The sequence below is a fragment of the Thalia democratica genome, chromosome 5 (genome assembly GCF_965202585.1).
Source record: "Thalia democratica chromosome 5, ktThaDemo2.hap1.1, whole genome shotgun sequence".
NCBI classification, from domain to species: Eukaryota; Metazoa; Chordata; class Thaliacea; order Salpida; family Salpidae; genus Thalia; species Thalia democratica.
In genome coordinates, this window is record NC_139169.1 from 39,397,062 (window position 1) to 39,424,346 (window position 27,285).

Genomic DNA, 27,285 nt, shown 5'->3' on the forward strand with positions numbered 1-27,285 from the left:
AAGGCGAAAAGACTACTTAACTAAAAATCTATCTCCTACAAAAACTGAAAAAAAATGCTTCGAAAACCAGTCTATTTTTTTTTAATTTATAAAAGTTTTTGGGAAGAAGTTGTTAAATTTTAAACAAGTTTTTGTTTTGATCATATTCATTTAAAATAAAAAAGTGCATATAGACTTTTTTAATTAAGGCCAGAAATACATCCTGTAAATTTGATGTTTTTTGTTTTAAAAGTTTTAAGTTTTAAAAAGTTGTATTCTAGTTAAATTCTTATTTTTTGGGAAAATTTACAAACATATTGTGATAAATAGGTTTGTATTGGAAAAATTTCAGAAAAATATTTGCAGCTAAAAGTTTAATTGAAATAGTTATATACTATAAAAACTGACTAATATTTAATAGTTCAAGCTTTCATTTAGAAATAATTCTGTTATTTTCTCCAAAAAAAAATTAAATCCCATTATATACCCTTAAAACATGATTAAAAAGTAATAAAAAAATGTTTAAGATTTTAAAATAGTGTTAAATTTCTATGCTTTTTTTCAAAAAAACTAAGATGTAAACTTTAATTTTTAAATGAGGTGCTTTTTAATTTATTTTAAAGCAAGTTTTTATCATTCAGTAACAAAGAAAAAAAATCATATATATATATATTAAAGTGGTTTTAAATTAATTAATATGTAATTTTCAGCAATTAAAACAATATGAGTAACATCTACATAAAAGAGCCACCTACTTTTGGCAAAGTACTTGTAACCACTTCAATAGGTGAGCTGGATGTTGAACTTTGGTCCAAAGAAGCACCAATTGCCTGCAGAAATTTTATTCAACTTTGCATGGAGGGTTACTATGACAACGTTATCTTCCACAGAATAATCAAGGGTTTCATGGTTCAAGGAGGAGACCCATCTGGAACGGGAGAAGGGGGAGAATCAGTCTACGGAAAGCCCTTCAAAGATGAGTTCCACCAAAGGCTGAGGTTTGTCAGGCGCGGTCTTGTTGCCATGGCAAATTCAGGACAAGATGACAATGGCAGCCAGTTTTTCATCACTTTGGGGCCTTGCAATGACTTGAATAAAAAGCACACTATATTTGCAAAAATAGCAGGTGACACTATTTACAACTTGGTGCAGCTCGGTGATGTTGACACTGATCCAAGCAATGATCGTCCCATTGTTCCACCAGTGATAAAAAGCACAAAAGTCTTAGCAAACCCCTTTGATGATATTGAGCCCAGGGTAAAACAGGAAAAGAAGAAAAAGTCTAAGAAGAAAAAAGAGAGGGCGGTGAAAGCAGTGAAGGACTTTGGATTGTTGTCCTTTGGAGATGAGGCGTTTGAAGAAGAAGAGAAAAACACAGATTTTGATGCCAAAGGTCCTAACAAGGGAAAGAGCAGTCATGATATAGGAGATGACCCAAAATTGATTTCTAAAACAATAGAAGATTGCTCAGACGAGGAGCCTGAAGTTAAAAAGTCAAAGTTAGAAGTTATAAAGAGTAAACTTAAAAGCTTGTCAGCTAGCAAACCACCAAGTGAAGCAGTTGTCAGAGAAGCCTCTAAGGAAGATGAATTGGAAGCTATTAAAAAAGAATCTAGAAGGGTTGCAAAAGAAATATTAAAGTCCAAAAAAGACAAGTCAAAAACTGAAACGAGAGACGACAAATCAATTGCTGAAATATCTGAAGAAAATGAACCTGAGCCTAACACAGTTTATGCAAATTATAAAAAGCAAAAGAAGGAAATAAAAAAGAAAGCAAAGGAAAGTAAGATGTCAAAAAAAGAAAATGAGAAATCACTGTTGGCATATTTTGACAGCTTTAGCAAGCAGCTTGAACAAGTGAAGCAAAACAATGATGAAGACCAAGAAAAGAATGATGAAATAAAAGTTGACCCGAAGATTGCTTGGATGGGAAAAATATTCAAGAGCGAAGAAGATGAGCTCAGAGATGCGAAAGACATGAACAGAGATATCAATGAGGACCGTTATGATGTGTATGACCCAAGAAACCCATTAAATAAAAGAAAACGCGAAAAATCTAAAAAGTCAAATCATCGCAGGGAGAAGAGATGAATTATAACTTTGAAACATCTATAAAGTTCTTTTGTTTTAGTTTTTATTATTATGTTTGTATATTATCAATACTTTTAGTTCACGTATATTAAGTTTCTTTTCAAAGCTTATTTAAAGGAACAAGTTTAACAGCTCTATAAATATTTTTGTATAATACATGTCAAATAGAATTAAATTCAACTTTAGTTTACTAAATATTTTACTGTAATCATAATTTCAAAACTATTTAAAGAAACAGAATAAGATAAGTTTAATATAGTCATAGTAGAAAGCTCTAATTTGTTAATTTTAAATAGAATTATTGCTTAAACCTACATTACAATTTTTTAGAATACGTTTTTATATGTGTTTGTAATGTATTAGTAAAAAAAAACATATAAGTTTTAAAATTTAATTGTTTTATAACGACTTAAATAATTTTTCAAAAAGGATTGTAACAAGCATAGAAAAACTGTTTAGTATAATTTTCTTACTACTTTTAGTAAATTTCTTTAGTTTTTAAATTTTTTTATTATAAAGATGATTTATATTTTCGACTAGTTTATAATTGCACTTGTCTATTTTTGTCTATTACTTTTTTTTTAAATCTTTTATTGTATATTAAAAATAGTATTACTTAGAAATAAATTTAGTACTTGATGGATTAAAAAAATGAGTTCTTCTACAAATGAATTGTTTGCTGGTATCCGCTATTACGTTATAGGATCACTTAAGGAAGAGGTAAGTTGTGTTTATATCTATTTCGTGAATATTAATTTTAAAATATTCAATATTTTTTAAAGTTGTTATGATGCAAATTTGATGCATTTCTAGAGTATTTAACAAGTTATAAATTGAACGGATATTCAACATTTGTTTATTTTTTGTTAAAATGTGTTTGGAAATCTTAATTTTCAAATAATCAATAGTTTTGTAATGTGTTTTACTTTTCGAAGTATAATTCGAATAGTAATTTAATTTTTTTTGTTAATTTTTGTACTCAATATAAATATAACTTGTATAGTATTACAAACCACATAAGAAATATTTTACACAAGTCAAGCGATAAAAATTTGTTTAAAAACAAGTTTATGTATACAGTTTTAACAAATTTATATAAAGTATTTCACATAGTTTGTTTATCAATTAGTAATTGAAAAGTTTATTTTAAAGTCAAAAAAAGTTGAATATATTTAAAAATTTGTGTTTATCCTCTTTTATTATGTAAAATTAATTTTCAAGTTTTTTTTAAATAAAACTTTTAAAAGTTAAAATTTTAAGATATACCATCATGCTGATTGTATTTATTTACACTTTTTAAGTTTTAATTACAAAAGTATTTAAGCGAAACTCTTTTATTAATATAGCTTTTTAGTTTCATTATTTTATATAATTATAATATTTTTGTCGATTGTTTTGAAATTTAAAGACATTGCAATCTGTAAAACAAACTTTTTTCTTGAAGTTTTCCATCATTGGATTTTTTATATATGAATCAAGCAATTTTCAGACAAAGAAGAAACTGACGGATGGTCAGGCTAAAAGCTCCAGGTTTCTCAACGACAACGTCACCCACATCATACTGACCAACAACAACAAGTTTGCTGCCGAAGAAGCAAAAGACCTGTACGACATCACTGCTGTTTCTGTGAGTACTACTTTAATTAATATTATAAGTTATTTGCTGGCTCTATAAAACGTTATTGTTGCTAAGTGTAGTTTTTATTTAGTACTTTACTAACGAGTTTCAGCACTTCTTTAAACTAAAACGTTGTAGAGTTTCTACGAATCTATAAATAATTTTTTATTTTGATACGAGTTTAGATTTATTGTTAGTTTTTTTATCATTGTTCCGGGCTGTTTGTATCAAATTTTTAAGAATGTTTATTGGTCTTGTTAGTTTTTCTGAGCATCAAATTTGTTGAAGTATTTCTCTATAAGTAAATTTAAAAAACCTAGCATTTTTAGTTTTATTTTTTTTTATCAGGCAACATTGTGTTTTAAGTAATCATAGTTAATTACCTATTAAACTATTACTTATTGATATTTTAGCAAACTCTTGTAAACTTCCATGATAACTTACATAAAATTTTTAGCCACGATGGGTTGACATGAGTGTCGAGTGCAACAAATTACTACCGTAAGTTTAATTTTTTACTTTTTAGTTTTTTGTATTTAATATTTTTTATGATATCTTCAAAATTAGACTGCATACACGAAATACTAGAAATTGATATATTTAGATAAAAACAAAATAAACTAAATTTTTCTTTCACTTAAGCTGTTGTTGTTATAAGCCATTTTAGTTACAATTTATTATTTACAAGTAGTATTAAAACATGTTGATGATAATGAACCACATGAGTTACCTCAGTTCTAATTCAAAATTTCACAAACTTGCTCAAATAAAAGTGTTATTTTTCAGCACGCCAGCGTTCGATGCAGTCAGCGAAAAGTTGTTCAGCGGAAAAGTGTTTAGTTTTTCCCAGCTGCCCACCAACGACCGCCACTACGTGTGGGCGCTCGCGATGAAGAACGGAGGAAGGTGCGAGCGCGCTCTGACTGCCAAGTGCACTCATCTCATCGCTCCCGCGCCCAAAGGGGTCAGTTGCTTGTAAAAATAAAAGTTATAAATTAACATGTGTTTAACGTGATTCTGCACATGTGAAATAGCAAAGCCTTTTATTTTTTGAGCTTCGTATTTAATTTTTTATAAAACTTTGAGTTTCAGTTATAGTAAATGTAACACAAAAAGCTCCAGTTTTATGGAGAAGTTTGAAAAATAATTATGTTTTAACTACAAGTCAGCTAATTTAACATTTTCAAAATCTAGTTTATGTAGCTATTTTTTTCAACACAAGTTTAAAATAAGTTGTTTTTTTTTTTAAAGATACTTTGAATCTCGGTACGAATAAACATTTACCTATTAAAGTTTTTCTTTATTATATAAAACATGCTATTAATAAAGGCTCAATAACTTTAAAACATTGATTACTTACTTATGTTTCTGCTTATTGTTGTAAAAAACAAAAATAAAATCTTATTTTGTTTTGTAAATATTATTATTTTTTGGGTTTTAATTTTTAAAGTGAAAAGTTTACTTATATGATTATAAATTTCATATTTCTCTATATCTTATAAAATTTAGATAAACTAAAGATGTTTTAACATTTAGCTAGTGGAATAATATTACATTTGCTTTTGTTTTATTTACATAATTTTTATTACTTACAGGGTTGCCACTTTACCTGGAAACCTGGAAAAACCTGGAATTTGAGAATTTTTGAAAAAAACCTGGAAAACCCTGAAATTTTGATCAAAAAACCTGAAAAAACCTGGAATTTTTAATAATTTTAACATTTTCAGTTGTAAATTTTTGATGATGACAAAAAATCTATTATATAAATAAGATTTTTTGTCATCATCAAAAATTCTTTTTATTAAAAAACACATTTAAAGTAACTTTCCAGTATCTTTTCAATATTTTTATACTATTTCACACACTCTGTTATTTAAAAATTAACTTATAATTAAAAATAGACCCAAAAATGTGTACTTTTAAAGACCTGGAAGAAATTTGGAAAACCTGAAAAAAAAATTGAAAAAACGAGTGGCAACCCTGTACTTAGTAAACTTAAATAGAACTGTTTTCCACAAAACTTATGAAAAATAATTTTCAATAGAAAAAGTACGAAACAGCTATGAAGCATGGTGATAAAATAACAACGGTTTCACCAGACTGGGTAGTTGACTCTGTAAAAAATAAAAAACTCCAGGATGTGGAGCTTTACAAAACTGAATATTCGATTCTTCCAGAACCCCCTAAAGGTTTAGTTTGATTTTTTACTTTATTAAAATAGGTCCTTGAATAATCCTAAAACTTAAATTGATATTACATTAAGCACATAAAAGCCCTTTAAAGTTGTATCAAGTTCATATGTTGACCATCAAATAATTTTTTTTACAGAAAAACAACCTACTGTTGCAACTCAAATTGATAAGCTGACAGAAAGCACAAAAGCAGTCAATGTTTCAGGTAATTAATTAACACAAATTGCTGCGTTAAAAATACAGAGGAATGGTTTTTCATCATTTCAGTTTTATTTTTATGTACACCGAACATTTTGTTGTATTGTATTTAATAAAGATTTCTTTTAATTAAAAACTATACTGCTATCTTTAATATTTTGTAAAATTATAATCGGTCTTTGGTTTTTTTAAGTTTATTAATTGTGTAAGATTTATTTTTTAACGATAACATCTAAGATGAAAATAATTCTTTTCTTACATAACCTTTATTGTAATCAAAATATTATTTGAGCGAAATAAAATTTCCTTTTTTTTTCGATTAAAGTACTAACATACTTCTGAAATTTCTTTAAAATCATTGCCTCAAATTTTAGTAATTTTAAATAAATAATAACTATTAAAATAAGTTTTATATTTATTCTTTCAAAAATTTATTTTACAAACTAAGTTTCGGTCAAAGACCTCTTCAGTGCTTAAATAAATCTTATTCAAATAGAATTTTAAATAATAGAACAGTTTAACAAATAGAAACAGTTCTATTTGAATAAGATTTATTTAAGCACTGAAGAGGTCTTTGACCGAAACTTAGTTTGTAAAATAAATTTTTGAAAGAATAAATATATTACTTCTCCTCCAGCAGTTGAGATCTCTCTATTTGTTTTCTTAAAACCAAAACATATTAAAATAAGTCTTAATTAATGTTTTTTTTCATTTGCATTTGAGTTTTTGTTTAAGGAAATGTGGGGAAAGCAGTCAACCCGAACGTGAACTACATTGCCACGGTAACTGTTTCTAAGCAACAAGCCACCCCCACCACAGCAAGTCAGAACCCGCCATTTGCGGTGCAGCCTGGTACAAATGTTACCACCACCAATGTTAGTGGTTTGTTGGGAAAACTTGTGTAAATAAAAATGTTAAAAAACTATATGAATTAAAATGCTCAGTCTATATAAAACCTAGAGAGCTTAATTAACTCAAGTTCATTCAACAAGTTGTTAACTTGCTTTTGCTATAAATTTGTGTGCTTCATGTTATTTATTATTACTTTTATTAAGCTCTGATGAGCCTTATTGAAGGTAAAACATTGTTAGCATAGTAACAATTTGTTGAATAAACTTATAAATAAAACTAATTGTATTAAACTTGTGGTGAATTACGATTCCACAATAAAGAGCTCAAGTGAAAAGGAGCAAATAAACATTAATTAGACAAATTCAAATTAATAGTTTTTATTCTACACAGTGTTTCAAGCAAACACAATGTTCACGATTTAAAAACTCTTTAAAGTAAGACAGACAATGCCATTTATACTACTATCAGGTGCTAATAATCAGCACTAATTATATTCTAATTAAAACTGATTAGTCTGTTATATTATAAAAAAAATTCCAAAATGCTTAATGGCTAATCAAATAATTATTAAAGAGCTATCATTCAAGTAATAATGGGAGTTAGATAAAAGTTATATATAATAAACTTATTGGATATGGTATACAAAAAAATATAACAAAACGAAATAGATAAATAAATAGAAAATGCAAATACAATAATGATACAATAGAAAGCACAAATGCAACAAATAAACTAAATAAGACTACAAATTTCTATACTCTAACTTAAATTTGATACTTACTGTTATTGTTTCAGACATCACCAGCTACCCTACCCTCTGGGATGATTCTAACCCAAATAAAAACTGAACCCAACCAGCAGAGAATTGTTGCTACGAGCAACGACCCATCAAGAATTCCCCAACAACGGCAACAGTTCGTTGCCAACCAACAAAAGTTTGCAGTCTTTCAAAAGCAAAACGAGCAAGTGTATTCTCAGTGAGATTTTTGATTCTTTTTAGACAAATTACCGCAAACAGTTAACTAAGCCTGGAATTTACTATATAACATTTAATAGAATTCAATCACAGTTGTTCTTTTTTTAAATTTTTTAAACAAAATATAGCTGTTCTTCTATTAAAAATGTTGATTTACTTTACTAAACTAATTCATTTTTTGAAAACTTTGCAGGAATTCTCAAATTGGTCAAATATTGCAGGTTTGTTGTTGTTTTAATTTTTATTTGAAACTAAATTTGAAAAAATTGCTAACATTTGTGAATATAGGCTAAGACCAAACCGCCTTCCAACATGCAAGTTTACGCGAAACCCAACATCGCCGCTCACGCTGGGTTTGTAAAAAATATTTTTGTGTGAAACGCAACAAACGATATGCATAAATAAATAAAAAAAAAAAAACTCAGGATAAAGCTGACCATTGACGGCAAGCCAGCGTTGCCGGGCAACCAAGTTGTCGTCGGGGGCCGCGGCGGGAACGTGCCGGTTCCCATCGGTCAGCTGCAGGTGACCAGCCAACCGGCCATGGGCCAGAAGGTGAAGGGCCAGCAGCAGTTCTTCATGCAGCAGAACGGCAAAATTCAGAACAAGCAGCCGGGCACTTACACCATCATCCCCAGCAACAGCATGCAGCAGCAAACGGTAATTTGAAAAAATCTTAAAGCAGAAAGTGTGCAAGTGCGAAAGACGTGTGGTGAAAGGTTGTAGTGTTAGAGTTTTTCGGTGTCGAGTGACTGAAGAGAATGAAAAAGTTGGCAGGGTAGAGCGGTTCGAGATGAGATATTTTTTATTTAGAATTCAGTTGGAGTCGGGTGTATTTTGAGGATAAAGTTTGCTTGAAGAGATGAGTGTTTTAATAAAATAGAAAATTGGTAGACTTGGGTAAAGAAAGCCTTGAAGATCCTAAACATTTTTAGTTGGAGATAAAAGTAACTTAGCTTGAGAAATCACAGACATTATTCGTGATCAATAATAAATAACAGTTAGCTTGAGAACAGTTCCGACTTAATGATTTTCTGCCACTAGGAGCTTAAAACTTAAATCATTAAAAAAATAGAAGACAAAAATTTGCTAGATAGGTTATTAAGTTAGAAAAAGTTTAAGACAGAAAACAGCATTGCAGAAAAGTTACATTAAACTATAGTGAAAAAGTGAAAGCAGTAAATAGTTTGGCAGATATTTTTTTTGAATTGCAGAAAATTAAAAACTTTCAATTTACAGTCGATGCAGCAGCCGAGCGGTCAGCAGATGAGCCAGCAGCGGATGACGCCGCTCCAACAGCAGCTCGTGTTCGGGGGAGGCAGCAGCAGGCAGCAGAAGCAAGTTGCAGGGCAGCAGCAACAGGCGCAGTACGTGCAAATACAGCAGCCGAGCGGGCAGGTGGTCAGGATGAAGCTGACCGGGCAGCAGCACCAACAAATGGTAGGCCAGCAAGCCATGTACCATCAGCAGTACTTGCATGGCAACCGGCAGCAACTGTTGCAGCATGGCAACCAGCTATTGCAGCACCCGGCGAACATGGCTAAGCAGGTGCCGACTAACATGTACTAACGTTATATTTGTAACGAAGGCAATTGAAGATGGTGTAGCCACTACAACATTATGGTGGCTATAGCTTCTTGGTTGCCTTTGCTTTCTTGTATCCACCCGCTAAATAATGCGGTTTTTTAAAGTTTTTATAAAATATTGGAAAGTAAAAAGTGGATATAATAAAGCAGGTTCAAAATAACTAAACAAAATTTACTAACGACAACTCTGTAGTTGCTACTCGTTTTTAACTTAGGCTGCTGATATTTAATCTACGGTTGTAGTTATATTAAGTTTATCTTACTAGTTTTTAAAGTTTTTTATTAAAAGTCCTTTGTCCATCAAGTGAAATAAATTTAACTATTTTATTAAATTTGGTAAAGTATACTTTTATTGTTTTAAGACTTTCATGTAGGTATAAATATTCAATACATCAATTTAAAAGTAGTATTTACAATTTATATAAAAATAACTAACTAGCATGTTTAGTAAAAATGTGGTAAAAGTACATTTTGTAAATAAGTACAAATATACGAAATTAAAAACTTAAAGCTAATGTGTAGGAGTATCTAAAAAGACTAAAGTTTGTCGCTTTAAATTAATATAAAATTATTAATGTTCTGAATGCAGGGTTGCCACTTTACCTGGAATCCTGGAAAACCCTGGAATTTGACAATTAAGGCAAAAAAAGGAAGAATCTGGAAAATCACTAAAAAAACTTGGAAAACCTGGAATTTTAACAATATTCACATGTTCAGTAGTAAAATTTCAATTTGACTCCAAAAATCTATCATATAGATAAAATATTTTTGTCATCATCAAAAATTTTTTTCGTAAAAAAATATTTAAAGTAGCTTTACAGTATATTTTCAATTTTTTTATACTAATTAGCACAGTTTATTACCTTAAACTTATCTTTAAACTAAAATTAGACCCAAAAATGTGTACTTTTAAAAACCTGAAAGAAATTTGGAAAATCTAGAAAAAAATTTGGAAAAAACGAGTGGCAACCCTGTGAATGTTGTATACTTCTGCTTTTAAAGTCTGGGTGTATTTATGTAAACTTTTAAATGTTGTATTTACTGCATGTTGCCAATAAAATTTTTTTGTAAGTTTGGTTGATTTTATTGTTTTCTAAATAACTTAAATTTTAAAAATGTGAGTAAAAACTTAAGTTGAAGAAAAAATCAGCTTTAAAAACAAATACTTTTTTTTCAACCTTTTTTTAATGCACATTGACATTGAAACTGTATTTATTCAAAAATTTTTCGCCAACAGACGCAGATGATGCAGCAGCAGCCCGTTGAGCGGCAAAACACCACCTCGAAAAACTTCCCCTCTTCCAACTCGCTGAAGGCGGCGGGAATGGCGGGTATTTCCCCCATCGCGCTACAACAGGGGCTGACGATGCACAACGCCACCGACCAGCAACCCGCGCTGGTTCACCCCAGCCTCCAGGGCGAGCTCTTCCCAAAGAGTGAGTTCCTAACGAAAAAAAAATATCCCCACGAGCCGAGTAAACCGGTCCTTAGTGAGTTTTGGTGAACGTAGACAATCAAGGGGGTTTTCAAAAAAAAAAGGGGCTTTTCATTTCGCGGCGCGTCAGAGCGTTTTTTCGAAGAATCGCTAGTAGAAAATCACGTTGCATGTTCCTAATCATTTATTAAAAGTTTGAATCACTTTTAGCATTTTCGTTTCAATGAATTAGTTTAAGACGTTTTCAATTGCAAAATTTGTCATTTTGTATCTTAGATGTTTGCTTAAAAGGTGTTTTTGTAGATTATATTGCATATTACTTTTGTTTTAAATAGTTCTGCGTTAATTATTCTCCTGTAAAATATGAAGTTGTTTAGACAGCAAAGTATATTCAATTACAGAAGAACAAAATGCTGAGTCAGCTGAAAAGTTAAATTTAGAGATGGGTCGAACTGATATAAAACTTTTTTGTGTAATCTTTCATTTAAATGTTTTCCGAGTAAATGAGAAGTTTCGAACTTAATGAATCTTTGTGCTGTAAATAGTTGATTTTAACATATTTTTGTACATAAAGTTTGTGAAGTTGAAATTGTGTTAAAAAATATCAAAGAAAAAATAGTAGATAGCCTTGTAGCTTTATCTGTAGGGGAGGTCATGAAAATAGTCAAATAAATTATAGTATTATTTAAAAACAAAGTTAATAAAAAAATTGCTCAGTCTTTAGTTTTTGATAGAGCTAGGGGTTATTGTTCCTTTTTAGTTAATCTGTAAAAGAAGTCAACACGTTTTTTTTTTTCATCTGAAACTATCTAAATTCTACTGATCTTTTAAGCGTAATAATTTCTTAATGATAAAAAGTTTGATTTATTATTTCCCTTAACTAAGAAAATTTTGTATGTTTAAGGCTTTTAAACATCAGTAATTTTCAAAACTTTTGAAATACTTGTATAGTATGTAGCTAAAGAAAAAACTTACTGCACATTATGAAATTATTATATCCCTATTACTACTTAAATTCTTATCATATTATTATTTTTAATCGTAAACAATATACTAAAACTTGTTATGATCTACGAAAAACTATCATTTTAAAGAGTATTCTATTACTAATTAAATTTTCTGGGCACAGAAAGTAGTATAGTCGATGCACAAGAAAAAATTTTGAGAAAACTGCTTAATTGTATGTTTGTTATTAACGTTCATATGGTTCCTATTTAAAAAAATATAAGTAAGTATTTATTTTAAAAGACAAATAAAATTAAAATAGTTAAACATTTATTAAAACCTATAAAGTGTATAATTTATAAATACTTCGACTACTTCTAAATGTGTATTTAACACACATTTGATTTGCTGATTTAAGCTACAGACTTAAATATTTGTAAAGTTAATTGTTCTTTGATATAGTTGAATCAAGAAAACTGGTTTTTATTTAAAAATATTTGAGATCTGTTAAGCTAGTTTTTTTAATTTGATTTAGTTTGCCCACGGTTTCAAAACAGTTAAAACATTTGTCTTGGTTTGTTAATTTTGGTTCTTAATTTTTTACTATGTTTTAAGTTGAAATGTACATAGATTATATATATTAAATCATATTTTCGAGTTGATAAACATTATATTGTTTATGATACAATAACTATCAAAAAAGCATCATTTAGTACAATAGTTAGTTATGAATTATTTATAAGGCTCAAGTTTTTTTTTATATTTTTTATAAAATAATTTTGATACAAATGTTTTGCCAAAGGGTTTAAACAAAATAAGAATAACATTGTCAGCATAGCTTTGGATTTAAAAAATTTAATTGTAACTGTTTAGATTTTACACTTTTATCTTGTAAAAAGTTTTAAGTTCTATAAAAACAGTGGAAAATTGAATATGAAGTCTGCAGTATAACGATAGCTAACTATATCTTTAGAATAAATAATTTATTTTCAACTAGGCAAGTCTTTGTCAGTGTCAGTTGATAAAATTAAAAACTTATTAAAAAATACAAACTCTACCTATGTTTACTGATTTAAAAATAAAAAAAGTGAACTATATGTGTTTACTTATTTAAAGCTACAAAGTTGTGTATAGTTTATAATATTTTATTATAATATAATATTTTAGTATTCCCCAAGCGTAGGATAATTTTTTTTGCAAAAAGTCTCAAAACAAAACATGATTTTTATTTTTAATGGTTTATATTTAAGTTTTATTATAACCTTTATTTACCGTATTTAAGATCATTTAATCTAAAAATATCATTAGCTGAATGTATTACGTGAGTTCAATTAAAACTTAAATGTTTTAAAACATTACTTTTAACCAAGCTTTTGAAATTTCTGACTTCCTACTTCCTTGTTCATTAATCATAACTTTCTTTAAGTTTTAGCGATCAATTTAAAGTTGTAAAATCAATTGCATTTCGTAAAAAAAAAACAAATAATATTTTCAGATTCAGCATCTGGAAATGGGACGAGCCAGAAGAAAAAGCCGCGTTCCAGAAAGAAGGCCGAATCGGACGACTCGAATATAATAAGCGGAAAACCTCGACCCAAACCTAAAACACCCACTAATAAAAAAGTCATTATTTTCGATATTTTGCATTGCTTATTCAACTTGGTTAATTTGGTAAAAACAACGCTTTAAAGCAAGTTTTGTATCTTTAAAACTATTTGTTAATTAGTTAATATTTTATTTTACTTCGAAAATGTGAGAAAACAAGTTTCAAAAATTTAGAAAAACAAAAAAAGCAAATCTTTTATAAATTGTTTGATATAAAAATTTGCAGAAAACCACAAAAGTCGGTGCAATTCAAGTCACGCATTCGCCGCAAGTTTACACTCCAGGTAGTTTACCAACAAAAATAACAAGCTTAATGTTCACTCAACCTTAGAATTTATTCAACCAATCACAGGCCAGCAGTCGTCGGCGGCGGTGATCCACCACCTGCTGCCCAACCAACCGTTTCCCTTCCAGCAGCCGCCGCAGCAACAGGGCAACGCCCAGCAGTCTCCTCAGCAGCAGCAGCAGTTCTACGCGCAGCAGCAGCAAGTTTACCACCAGCAGAAGGCGCAGATGCTCACCCCGAAGCAGATGCAGCAGATCAAGCAGCAGCAGCAGATGACCGCGCAGCAGGGTCAGCGGTTCAAGCTGCAGCAGGTGCAGAGGCAGCCGGCGCAACTGCAGTTCAAAGCGCAGCAGCAGCACGGTTTCAAGCAGCGGGATTCCCCGTCGGTGGCGGGAGCTCCGCCGTGCAAGCAGGCTCGCGTGTCGACGCCGGTGCAGAAGCCGGTGTGCGCGATGCAGGAGACGATCAACAAGCAGCAGCGGGAGAACAACCGTAGGAAGAGGCTGGAGGAGGACGCGGTTGATCTGAAGAGGAGGGAAGAGAAGAACGGAAAGTTCGTCGATCCGTTGTCCCTCAGGCACCCGATGATCAGTGAAGACGTTTACAAGACCAGATCGCCACAAGATAAAGGTTTTAAGAAAATTTATAAAACTTGATGTTTTTTGATCTTTTATGCAATTTAAAACTGAAAACTAATAATTTATTTATCAAATGTTTTAAAAATAAACACGTAATTTATGTAGTTTTTGTTAACGGTTTAATTTTTACTAAATATTTATCAGGGGTTATTTTTAAACACGGTATCTATATTCAACAGTGCCTTTCAACCTGTGCTTACTGGGATGTGTGTTTGTATTAGATGAGTATCCACAAATCTTACAACAGGATCCTCCTCATATATTCAAAACAGTAAGTTTTGTTTACCATGTGTAAGAACTCAAAAGATCCTTTGTTTTAAGTTTCTTGGTCATAAAGTGCATCTGCTTTAATGGGACAAAAACAAATTACAAAGTTACCTTTTGGTATTTCTACAAGTTCAAAGCTTTTATATACTTTTATAACTCATAAAACAAATTTATAACCTACATTAAATTTGTTTTTAGTAAAACTTGACCATTTTATAAATACACACCCGAAAATTTTCATATATGCTAGAGTCTAGTAACTAGTCAGATATGTATAAACAGTAGGAATTTTAGAATGTTATTAATAAATTTAATTTTTACAGGTTATCTCAAAATTCGGAGGTGTTCTTTTAGATAAAGAGAATTCAGCACAAGATTATACTCATGTTATATGTGCTACTCAAAAATCTTCTCTTTATCAGTTAGCATTTCATGTTTTAGATATTTTTATTATCTTAAAATTATACCACTTGAAAAAACTCACTTATGTTTTAAAGTCGAAAGTAACAACAACAAAAAGCTTTAGTACCAACGCTGTTGTTTGTAAGAAAAGTTTGTTTCTATTTTACACCAAAATAAGAAAAGCTGTAAAGTCTTAAATTTTTTCAATTTATATTTTTGTACAAACTTTAAAACTAAATTGTGTTGCAAGTAAAGTAAATAACTGCTTAGAAATTAGTAAAATGTGCTTATATCATTTCAGAAAAGCCGTGATGGAGGGAAAACGGTGCGTCACGGTCTACTGGTTAAATGACGTCATCGACTCGAGAAACTACCGGCCTCCGTGGCAGGCAATTCACCTCCCCGTGCCTTACAGCTGGTCGGAAAGGCCTGCAAATAAACATGTAAGTTGTTACTGTGAAAACTTGCCATACACAGTTTTTGAGTTTAAAGTTTATGTGGCACTATCTCTTGATACAATCATTGTCTATTGTTGTTTTTTTTTACTTTTTATACAAGTTTAAAAATTTGTGTAAAAATACGGCAATGAGTTTAGAATAAATTTAAATGAAATGTAGTCACTAGTTTAAATTAAGGAAATTTTTGTAGGAACTGTCTTCCTACATTCCTCTAATAAACAAGGCTGCCAAAAAACTTGGAATTTGACAATATAGGTTGAAAAAACCTGGAACTTCCGAAGTATTAGAAAAATCCTTGAATTTTAAACAAAAATCACTAAAAAACCAGGAATTTTAAACAACATTTACATGTTAAATAGTAAAATTATATTTGACACAAAAATCTATTGTATAGATCAGGGTTTCCCAATTTTTTTTTAATGGCCCCTTTAAAGAAATTAAAAAAGTAATGGACCCCTTTAACAAGAATACTCAAGAAACTACCTTTGAAAGCACATAAGACCTTTTTTTTTGCTCCTCATCAACAACTCCAGAATATCTGTGTAAGTTCAAAACTACCATTAAAAACCCGTAAGAATTTTTTTTAATGCTCTTTATCAACTTTATCAATTTTTTACAACTCAAGAATATCTACGGGAAGTATTAAAACTATCATTAGAAGCATATAAGACGTTTTTTTTGCTCGTCGTCAACAACTCCAGAATATTTAGAGTAAGTTTCAAATTATGAGCTCATGCCCCCCTGTGGCTCCTTACTGCTCATGACCCACTTTGGGAAACTCTGGTATAGATAAAGATTTTTTGTCATCATTAAAATTTTATTTATTAAAAAATACATTTAAAGAAGCTTAAAGATATCTTTTCAATGTCGTTTTACTATTTAGCACAGTTTTTTACCTTAAATTTAGTTTAAAACTAAAAATAGACCCTAAAACGTTTAGTTTTAAAAACCTGGAAGAACTTTTGAAAACCTGGAGAAAGTTTTCCAAAATCATCTGGCAACCCTGAGTTTACATTAGGTTATAGTTCAAAAATTATTTATTAGTTATTTTTTATTAACATTTAAGGAACTTGAGATCGGAGATTTTTGCAACTAAGAATGATTTACTATACAATCAGTACTATGTTATCATTAGACCATGTTATTTTTTAAAGTTAGCTTTGTTCTCTAGAAATATTTGGTTAATAAATTTTTAGTTAGACTTAATAGTTTTTTATTTAATCTTGTGCTTAGTTGTTTTAGTTCTTGTTTTGTTTTACAAGAATTGTTTTTTATTACTATAAGTTTCATGAGTAAATTATCAAGTAGTCAAGAGTTAATATTTACAGGGTTGCCAAAAAACCTGAAATCCTGGTAAACCTGGACAATTTGGGCTTAAATACCTGGAATTTGAGAAACTTGAAATAAAAACTAGAATTTTAACAAAGATCAGTAAAAAACCTGAAAAAATCTGGAATTTTCAACAAATTTTACATTGTAAGTAGTAAAATTTGAATTTGACACGAAAAACCTATTATATAGATAAAAAAAATTTGTCATCATCATTTTTTTTAATGAAAATTCAAATTTAAAGTAGATTTACAGTATCTCTTTATGTTATTATACTACTTAGCACAGTTTTTAACCTGGTAGAATTTCTCATTAAAATTTGGCAACCCTGAATAAATCAACATTATTATTTCTTGAGTTTAACGGCAACTCTTACACAATCGCAACTAGTAGAATAAAATATGTTAAACAATATGAAATAAAAATAACAAACTATTTTAATAAAAGTTTAAATAAATACAATCATGTTATTTAATAAAATTTATCAACATATTCAATAAACAGGTGATAGCGGCTACAGGCTTCCATCAAAAGGAACGAATCCTCATAAAGTCCATGCTGCACGTTGCAGGTGCCACATTTTCAAAATCCTTCCACAAATCTTGCTCATTACTCATTTGCAAAAGGTTGATTTTAAATATCACTTTGAAATATTAAAGAGTTTTGTTAATTTTTGTACATGTATCAAGTTTTCTTCTTCTTTAAAATATTTAAAAGCCTGTTTAAATTTCTTTTTATGTTAAAGGTTCTAAAAGTGCATTTTTATTTTAAAAACTACCGGGTCTGTTGTTGGAAATTAAATAGCGTCTATTTAAACTTTACTAAGTAGTTAGTTCAGATATTTTAGTTTTTATATAAGTATTCAAAGTATTGGTTTTTCTATGAAAGTTTAAAACTTCCATCTAAATTACGTTTGGTAATTTTTGACTGCTGACTACAATCAGTGCAAAATCAATTTTATAAGTAAAAAGTTCAAAGCTTAAATTTTGTTTTAAAATGGGGTAAACTTGTTTCGCAGGCCGGAAGGGATCAAGTACAAGAAAGCAGTGGAGTGGAACGTTCCCGTCGTCAACATGACGTGGCTGCGTGACGTCATAAGCGGAGTGACGCCGTTCCAACCGAGCGACAACCACGTCAAGTACACGAAAGATTTCGAGAGTTTGTCCGAGCAGGGATTCCTGTTGAACTTTGCGGTCACCCACCACATGCTCGGTAAGATTAGTAAAGTATTCACTAATAAATTTTGCAAGCTTGTTGAAGAACTATATGCATTTGAACATTAAGTTTAAATAAAAAAAGTTGATGTAGTTATAATTTTTTAAACCTATTCTAACTACAACCATAAACAGTTGCTTTTTCGAATGATTAGTTTTATAAAACAAGTTTGTTATTTTTGGTGTTTATATTTTTTATGAACCGAATAAACTGCTAACTTAAAAGTTGATTTTAACTTGTGAACAGAATCGTGGAAACGGCAGCTGGTGATAACTGGCGAAGCGTTGCAAATGACCAAAGTGCGCAACATTCCCATCAAGAAGTCCCTGCACACGCAGCAGGCCATCACCCAGCAGTATTTCCTGCAACCGCAAGTGGCGCCGCCCACCGACCAAATAATCGCCACCCTCTACCGCCCCATGCCCAAGGTAGCGTTCACCGGCTTCACCGGGTCCGAAGTGTCGGAGATGAAGCGGTCGCTGCACAGCAAGTTCGGCCCCAACGACGTCCAGCTGCTGGACAGGGCCGATCTGGCGACGCACCTGGTGGCGAAGACGGTGGTGAGGACGCAGAAGTTCCTCGCCTGCCTCTGCCAGTCGGCCTTCATACTGAGCAGCAAGTGGGTGAAGGAGAGCGTGCTGGCCGGAAGAATACTCGGTTCGAGTTGTTGATCGTTTTTAAGAGTTAAAGTTCGGGTTTTTTTTTTTGTGATAGACGGTGCTTACTGGTGATTTATCACAGCGTGTTTTAACACGTTTTTTAAGCATTGCTTTTTTGAATAAGTTACTTCAATTTTAAAATAATTTGGCCCGCGGAAAACTGTTTCTAAAAAAATCAGATCGCGAGTGGTTTTTGTGGAAAAATTATCCCGCTACTTACAAAATTGATGCTGACTAAGCTGCAGTTTAGCCAGGATAAATCAATTTTGATGAATATAATTTATATTTTAAAAAGCAAGGTTTTAGTTAAATCTTATTAAAATAGAAAATATTAAATGATTATTAACATGAAAATAAAACAGAGGAGATGCCATTCGAGTTGATGGATAGAAAAGCAGAGGAAAGGCACAAGTTCAAGTTGCAAGAAAGTAAAAGAAGAGCTGCTAGCTGCCCTATTTTCAGGGTATGTTTCCGTTGATGATTTAAAATTGTTTGATCACGCAAAAAAAGTTCATTAGGTATTTAAGTTTAATAAAAGTTGAAACTTAGAAAAAAACATTTTTTATAATAGTTATCGTATACTATTTTACCTATTTAGAAAAATTCACAACTATTTCTAAAATTACAATTGTAGTAAGTAAGTGTAAAACTATTAAACCTAAAAAAAAATTATACAAAATAACTTAAAAAAATTCTTGTATCCTATTTAAACAAATATGATGCAAAAAATAAAATTTCAAATTTTTAAATACCTTAATTCAAAAAAAAAATTATATGTTGACTTAAAATCAAAAAACATGTTTCATTTATAAGTGTTAGCTTAAAAATACATAACTCGCCAGAAGTATTTCTTATGATCTTGAAATGTTTTATTAATGAACGAGTGAAAAACGTGTGTATATGCAACAGAACTGTTTGTTTTTCGTCACACCGTCAGTGCAGCCGGATCACCACTCGCTGAAGCCGATAGTTGTGTGTGGGGGCGGCAAAATGATCAACAAGTTGCCCTCAATCGACCACCTCAAGCATCTCCAGTCGAGAACTGTTAGTTGTTGAGTGGTTTTTTTGTTGAGTGCAAAGTTTGTTTTAAAATTCAATTTGTTTGCTGAAGTTGAAACTTAATTTCAAACATTAACAGGTTTGAAAAATTTGTTAGATCTTGTATATTTCAAAATCTGTTTAGTAGAGCATTTAAGTAAAGTTTTAAAAACATAAAGGGAGTTATCGTAACATTTAAAAACTAAGCTATTCCGATACCTATAGATGTTTTTTTTTTGTACAATTAGTTAAAGTAGTAGTATGATAACACTTCAAAACTTCCTAGTAACAAGTTTTTTTCATTTGAATAGTTTTTATTAATAATAAAATCCAAGTTTCTTTAAATAAAAACTACAAAATTATACTATTTTTTCTTTGTAACCATTTTCAATTATGCCGTTTAAAAAAAAAAACAATACTAACTTAAAAAAAAAAATTTTATGAGCAAGAGTTATAAAAAAAAATCTATCAAAGCTAATTTGAAGCAACTTAGTTAGCTCTTAATTCTCAATTGTAGTTTAAAACGAAACTATCGTTTGCTGACAACAATCGTAATTAAATTCTTTAAATAAATTTAAAACCTTTTTTTTCAGACAAAAAGTACATTAAAATTTCAAGCAATCAAAACTTAAGTTGTACAATATTGATTTTAACTTACTAGAAATTATTAAGTAAACTAAAAAAAATTTTTTTTTACTAAATTACATTAAACTAAATATTTCCAAAAATATAGTATAATTTTTATTTATTAATTTTTGCTTGCAGTTTTTTTATACATTTACACTCTAAAGATTTCAATTCTAAACTTTTGTGCTGTCTGTTTTATGACTATAAACTACATAGTTTGCTGGCAATAAATTAAAAATTTGATTAAAAATGCTTCCATTAAATCTTTGCTTGATTATGTGTTTTGTGCGTCCTTTTATTTAATAGCAGCTTAATCATTAACTTCACTGGTTAACAATTTTTCAAAAATAATTTCTTAAAAGCTCCAACTTTGTGACAAATTTGATTAGGATTATGTTTTACAAACGATAACTTCTGTCTTACAAAAGATAATTAATACTCAGGGTTGCCACAAGGTCAGGAAAAGTCATGAAAAAATGAGGGTTTTTGAAAAAAGTCAGGAAATTTGAAAAAACGTCAGATTTTGTTAGTTCAAATTTACAAACTTCCTTATTTTCCAAAGCCTTCACATGGTAAAATAAGTGCAAAAAGATAATAAATGAAGCCTACAAACTGTGGCTAGATCTAGAGAAATGATTCTCTTAGACAAGTGTAGGGGCAGCAGATGAGAACGATTTAGATAAAATGATGCAAATAGTTTTAACTGCCAAGAAAACTAAGCGGTATGCAGACCAGATGAAGAAAACTATAAATAGATGAAGGAAAGATTAAAGAGCTAATAAAAAAACAGAGAAAATAAATTTTAGTACATATAGAGAAAAAAAAAAACTGTGTTTGATCAAGCCCCTTATATGTCTTTTCGTTTATTTAGATATATTTGTGTTAGGAAATGCTAAAATATAGTTTCTATTTTCAGACAAGGGGTTTTTTTAAGTTAGAAAATACAAATATTTTGCTGATAGAGCTGTTTATTGCAAATACATCAATCATACACAGATAGTCTAAGTGATGTAACTTAGATGATTGAATACAGCAAAAAAACTGTTCTTTTAACCTGTATAAAAATAAGATTGAAAGCTTTATATAGTTTCAAGTGTTTGATAATGTATTTTAAAATAAGTTTAAATTAAGAGTTTGGTTTAGGAAAGTCAGGAAAATTTTGGTAAAAAGTCAGGGAGTTTTTCACAGCTTGATCTGTGGCAACCCTGAATACTACTTGTAGTATAAAAATGACATTATCGTAAGTGCTTACAAATAATAATATTAGTAAGTCACATTTTTTGTAAGTTTTTAATGTTGATTTAACAAACTTAAATTTCGTTGTAAATGCTAAGTATATTGTTATAATATTCTTGAAATATATACACGAGCTGAGCGTATTAGTTAATTTTTATACAAATAGGATCATTTAGCATAAGAGATATAGATTTATATTTTTTTGTTTTAAGTAAAAATATTAGCATTAAACAACGATGTTTCTTTCACATGATTCGTGATTTTTAGTTATTATAAAAATATACTACAGAAAAAACTGAATAATTTTTTCAATAAAATTTTAGTTTTATATAAGATTATTTTACAAAGTTTACTAGTTGCTTGTAAATAAAATAATCGAGCTAAGTTTCAACGTTTTAATTACTATCAAAACTAATATGTTTTTATACCAACATAGAGTTTGTCGTTTTTTAGAATCTAATTTCATCATTAAATTTTAGAGTTTTATGGAACAAAATGAAGAGTTAGATGATGAAAACGAAAGAGTTAGTTTGTCAAAGTTTGAGAATGTATTAATGAGAATCAGGAATTAAAAAGCAATTTTCAGTTAGATAGATTTTTTAAGCGTAAATTAAAAAAGAAAAAGTTTAGACCATAGTAATAAATTTTAGTTATAATACTTTAATAATTTTTGTACTATGTCATAGGTAAGATATTGAATAAATAGTTTAGATAGTATTTTAGTTGTTGCTTAAGGTATTTTTCAATTTCGCTAGTTTTTACTTGGAAGTTTAAATTTTAGTAAATATAACAACATAAGTACAAACTTTAATATAGTAAATGTGATATGAAAATGTATATTTTATGTTTAATTAAAATTGTTCTCATTAAAAGTTAATCTAGTCATCTGCTATAAATTCAAATAGAAGTTGATAATTACAAATAGAAAGGTTAACAAAATTACATTCACCTCTCGCGAATCTACGCTCTCGTTTAGTTACGCATTTTAGAATTTTCAAAAAATACACAAAAAAAATATTTTGAAAAATATTTATAAGTTTTTACAGGATTCCAGGTTTTTGGAAATAATAATGAAAGGATAATTTTAATAGAATTTAAAGTAAATTTGTATTCTTATTTTGTGCTTTTATAAAAAATCTATTGGACTCAATGGCTTTTATCTTTATATTCTAGATGTTTATATTCTTGCTTTACTCTTAGCCCCTCTTTAAATCAAACAAAGTCCAATATTCAATTCCTCACAATTCTTATTACATAAATTTTAATTTTAACTCAATAAATCTCTTATTTTTAGCTAATTTGTTCTTTGCCCAGTGCCCAAATAAGATTTAACTTTTGTTTTGCATTGTTTAAGAGAAAAACATTTATAGTAAAGGAAGAGAGCAGAAAATAAATTAAACAATTTCAATTGAAAAACTTTTAAAATTTATCTTCAACTTGAATGAAAGTTATTTTTGTTAACAAAGTCCTTAGCTGTGCTTTATGAAATGCATTATAAGAAAACAGCCAATATATTACATATTTTCGCTACCTTTCGTTTAGTTATGCATTTTTCTGTGGACACAGTGTGCGTAGATTCGCGAGAGGTTACTGTACTTGTATTTTATCTGCGTTAATCAAAATTTGTTTTCGAGAGTTTAGGTAAGCCTTAGTTCTTATAAATCTAGGAAAATATTTAACTGTAAGCAATTAACTTAAACTGTATGAAATCAAAATAAAGTTTAATAAAATTTTAAATAAAATATTCTTATTTTTGCAGGCTGCGAATAGAAACGACAAGTATTTCGTGATAAGCTGCGCGGAAGACACGGAGGTCTACCAGCCAATGAGAAAGCAGGGAGTCATCATCCACTCCGCCGAGCTCATTCTCACCTCCGCCCTCAAGCAGCAGATAGACGAGGAGCTGTACCGCCTCACGTGATGGCGACGTCACGCTGCGTGGCAGTTACGTCACTATGGTTGCGTGACAGCGTCGTCATGGAAACATTTTGTTGAGTACTCGCTGGAGTGAAGTTGTTCCGAGATTAAGTTTTTTTATTAATAGGAAAATTTGCGTACTTTTTGGCATGATTACACTTAGTTTATACGTTGTTTACTGTATTTACTTAGTTTTAGTGCGTTTTTGGGAAGTAATTTAGTATTTTGAGTACTTGAATAATTAAATACTTTTGTTAGTTTTTTTCTTAAGTTATGTTTGTAACAAACTATTTTTACTAGTGTATATAAATCTAACTATATAACATTTTTATGTTTATGTACAGTTTTGAAAGTGACAAAAATTAAAACTAATTATTTTTAAACCTTGAAATACTTCTTTAAAAAACTTCTATCTACAGATATATGGATTACTTTTTTTTGTTCGAATCAAACTAGTTTTAATGACCAAAAATAATTCATAAAATTCTTGTGTACAAATGTAGCAACCTTTTTCCAGTAAGTTTATGTTGTATTTTTTTGAAAAATTTTCTTTGAGTATGTATGCATAAACGTTTTTTGTTAGTGTAATTTTGTAACTTAAACTAATAAATAAAGAAGTTATGTTAACTATTTCGTAAAAATTCTAAAAATGAAAAATGTTTTTTTTCATTATTTTATTGTTTTTAAATAAATCTTTATTTGCTTTTTACTAACACTTTACATCAGGGTTTCCCAAACTATTTCTCAAAAGGCCCCCTTTAAGTAAACTAAAAAAGCCAAGGCCCCTCAACCCCAGAATATCTAGTGTAAGTTTCAAAACTAACCATTAAAATACCTAAGATATTTTATTTTTGCTCTTCATCCATCAACTCCAGAATATCTAGTGTAAGTTTCAAAACTAACCATTAAAATACCTAAGACTATTTTTGCTCTTCATCCATCAACTCCAGAATATCTAGTGTAAGTTTCAAAACTAACCATTAAAATACCTAAGATATTTTATTTTTGCTCTTCATCATCAACTCCAGAATATCTAATGTGAGTTTTAAGTTATGACCTCATGGCCCCCTGTGGTCCTGTTACTGCTCATGCCCCCCCCCCCCCCTTGCCCACTTTGGGAAACCCTGCTTTACATGAATACAAACGATTAAAATTTTATAACAATTTTTTTTACGCATTGTTTCATGCATAGGGCAATGAGAATAATAGACTATTATTATAAATTTATATACAGTAGTTTTGGCTTTTTGATAAATATTATTAGTAACTATAAGAATAAAATGATAAAAAAAACTACTGCTAAAAATTAAGTATTTTAAATGTATACTCTTTTTAGATAACATTAGTGACAATAAAGTCTTGTTTATATTAGTTTATAAAACTCTACTATCTTTTTAAACTTATCGTTAATAACTTTAAAAAAAAAATTAAACCGATCAACCACAATCAGTGGTAAGAGGGCCTTACTTGGAATAGAATTTGATATTTAACTTTAGTTTCTAATAAAGAACTTAAGTTTCTAATATAAACAGTGGACAATTTGTTTTAATGTTTGATTATGCTAGTATTTTTAATATACCGGACATATTTTGAGCGTATTTTTTGTTGTTCAATAAACTATGTGTATCATATAAAATTCAAATTTTAGTCAGTAAGTAAAAATATTTCTTATCTCTAAAGAAATACATATGCTTAAAAAATTGATAGTTGTTTAACAATATATTATTCTTTTTTATAAAAAAGGTTAGAATTTTGTTTACTGCTGCAAAACAACAAATTAAGATTCATGATTAGTTTATATTGTTTTTAAAAACTTTGTTCAAAGTTTTTAAAATATTTACACACTTATTAAAAACTAAAATACTTGTCTTAAAACTTTATAGAAAATTTAATACAAAAATATAATCTACGGTTGCTTTTTTAACTTTGTACTATATATGTACTTACATAATGTTTTTTGTTATCTGGTAATATATTTTTAATTTTGGTAAAGTATTAACTTTTGGTAATTATTTTAAAGTTAAGTATTTTTTATTAGTATTTAGGTTTCGTTCAAAAAAATAACAACTTTTTATTATTTTACAAAAATTCGGTTTTTTCTGTTTTGTTTTAAAATCTTTATGTAATTGTTTATTATTTTACTTTGATTTTGCATGTTATATCATTCTTAAACTTTATATTGTATGCATAGCTAACTTATACAAATGTAGTTTTAAAGAATTAATATTTTTATATAGACTATTAAGAAAACAACATTTAAGTCTATATATAAACAATTAAAAAAAAACAATCTGAGATATAGTTTAAAAACTCCGGATAAATTTACTTCACAAAGCATTCCAGTTTCATTGAATACAAGTCTTTTTAACGGAAGTGATAGGAGGAAAAACCAACACAAAACAATTCTTTAGAAACTTTAAATAAGTGATAGTACTTGTAAAGATGCTCTAGTTTATCATTTAGTGGAACTTAGTAGAGAAAACTGTCTAAATCTAAAAGTAAAAAATATCTGCAAATATCAAACGAGTTTGGTAAACTAGGTAAGACATTTGCTAACTGTTGCGTTTAAATATTAAACAAATTTTCAGACTTATGCTGTGTTCGTTAACCCTAAATCATTTTTATACTATTGGCGTCTTAGTTGTAACGACAAAAAGTGTAAAATATAATAATTTCATATATGTTGTATAGATACTTAGATTACAAGATGTACAGTTAATTTCATAGTTATTTGATTATAGTTATATAATAAGACTAAGTAAAAGTATATATCAATAAAACTGGTTCATTATAAAATATGTGTAAGTGTCAGAAAAGCAGATCGTCACTTTAGTACGGAGTGTCACTTTAGCACGGCATCACGTTTGCATGGAGTGACAGTTTAGCACAGAAAATATTTTTTTCATGTAGCTTTACTTCAGCACAATCGATGCTTTTTAGTTGATGATTAAAATAATAATTAAGATTACATTGAATTAAATGTTCGAAACTGAGCTTCTTAATGCAATCAGTACCCTGTTGAGTTAACATTTTAGGCACTAAAAATGTGTTAGTTCAAGGGAAGATCACTTACTAAAGTTATAAGTATAGTTTTTTGAACGACAAAAAATACGCTTAAAACTTTGGTCCTAAGAGCTGGTGCACAAATAAAACCTTTCGTTTATCGAAAGTTTTTTTTTTTGTTTAACACTATAAAAATTGAATGATATTATATAAACTGATAAAATATAGATTTGTATATTTTTCTTTTAGTGTTTAGCAAAATGCTTTAGCCATAAAAGTATTTGAATATAGACTTTATTTAAGCTTACAAGAAAGTTTTTAGAAATCTAGAGCTTGTGTGTATAACTAGATTACAAAAATAGTTTTATGTTGAACACTAAAGTTAAACACAAAATGTCTTCGTTTAAATTTTATATTAAAATGAGTTAATATAATTTGTAAATTTTCTCTTATCTAATCAGTTAAAAACTAAGTTTGTTTTAAAATAACTAGTAACACAATTCAAACACGAAGTTTTATTTCAAGCTTAAACTTGTAACACATTTAAAGCTTCTTAACTTTTACTTTAAATGTAGCATAGTTCTTTATTTTTATTTTTAAATGTTTAGTACAAATGTTATATACGATATAAAAAAAAATGTGCAAAATAACTTCCGTGCTAAAGTGTCACTTTCAGCTAAAGTGTAACTCCGTGCTAAAGTATCACTTTGTACTAAAATGACGCCGTACATTC

General features: G+C 29.2%; 2 protein-coding genes across 3 annotated transcripts; both read left to right on the plus strand.

The window, feature by feature from the left end:
• Positions 1 to 693: 693 nt before the first annotated feature.
• On the plus strand, positions 694 to 2,476 carry LOC145835461 (spliceosome-associated protein CWC27 homolog). The gene has a single exon (XM_082943055.1). It carries the CDS (start codon positions 703 to 705, stop codon positions 2,068 to 2,070), a length of 1,368 nt encoding a protein of 455 aa, XP_082799181.1. The 5' UTR covers positions 694 to 702; the 3' UTR covers positions 2,071 to 2,476.
• A 214-nt stretch (positions 2,477 to 2,690) lies between these two features.
• LOC145835562 (uncharacterized) lies at positions 2,691 to 24,502 on the plus strand. 2 transcript variants are annotated; one of them, XM_082943215.1, is made up of 25 exons: positions 2,691 to 2,790; positions 3,560 to 3,697; positions 4,146 to 4,189; positions 4,475 to 4,652; positions 5,733 to 5,877; positions 6,017 to 6,085; positions 6,814 to 6,953; positions 7,726 to 7,907; positions 8,100 to 8,127; positions 8,195 to 8,259; positions 8,332 to 8,566; positions 9,146 to 9,454; positions 10,730 to 10,928; positions 13,368 to 13,495; positions 13,704 to 13,761; positions 13,830 to 14,393; positions 14,581 to 14,672; positions 14,992 to 15,089; positions 15,372 to 15,513; positions 17,362 to 17,483; positions 17,876 to 18,069; positions 18,319 to 18,729; positions 19,094 to 19,194; positions 19,641 to 19,775; positions 23,392 to 24,502. In XM_082943215.1, the coding sequence occupies exons 1-25, from the start codon at positions 2,722 to 2,724 to the stop codon at positions 23,551 to 23,553; spliced, it is 4,008 nt and encodes a 1,335-aa protein (XP_082799341.1). In that variant the 5' UTR covers positions 2,691 to 2,721; the 3' UTR covers positions 23,554 to 24,502. The 2 variants fall into 2 exon arrangements, with proteins under 2 accessions (XP_082799341.1, XP_082799342.1); XM_082943216.1 differs by having other exon boundaries at positions 9,146 to 9,346.
• Positions 24,503 to 27,285: the final 2,783 nt, after the last annotated feature.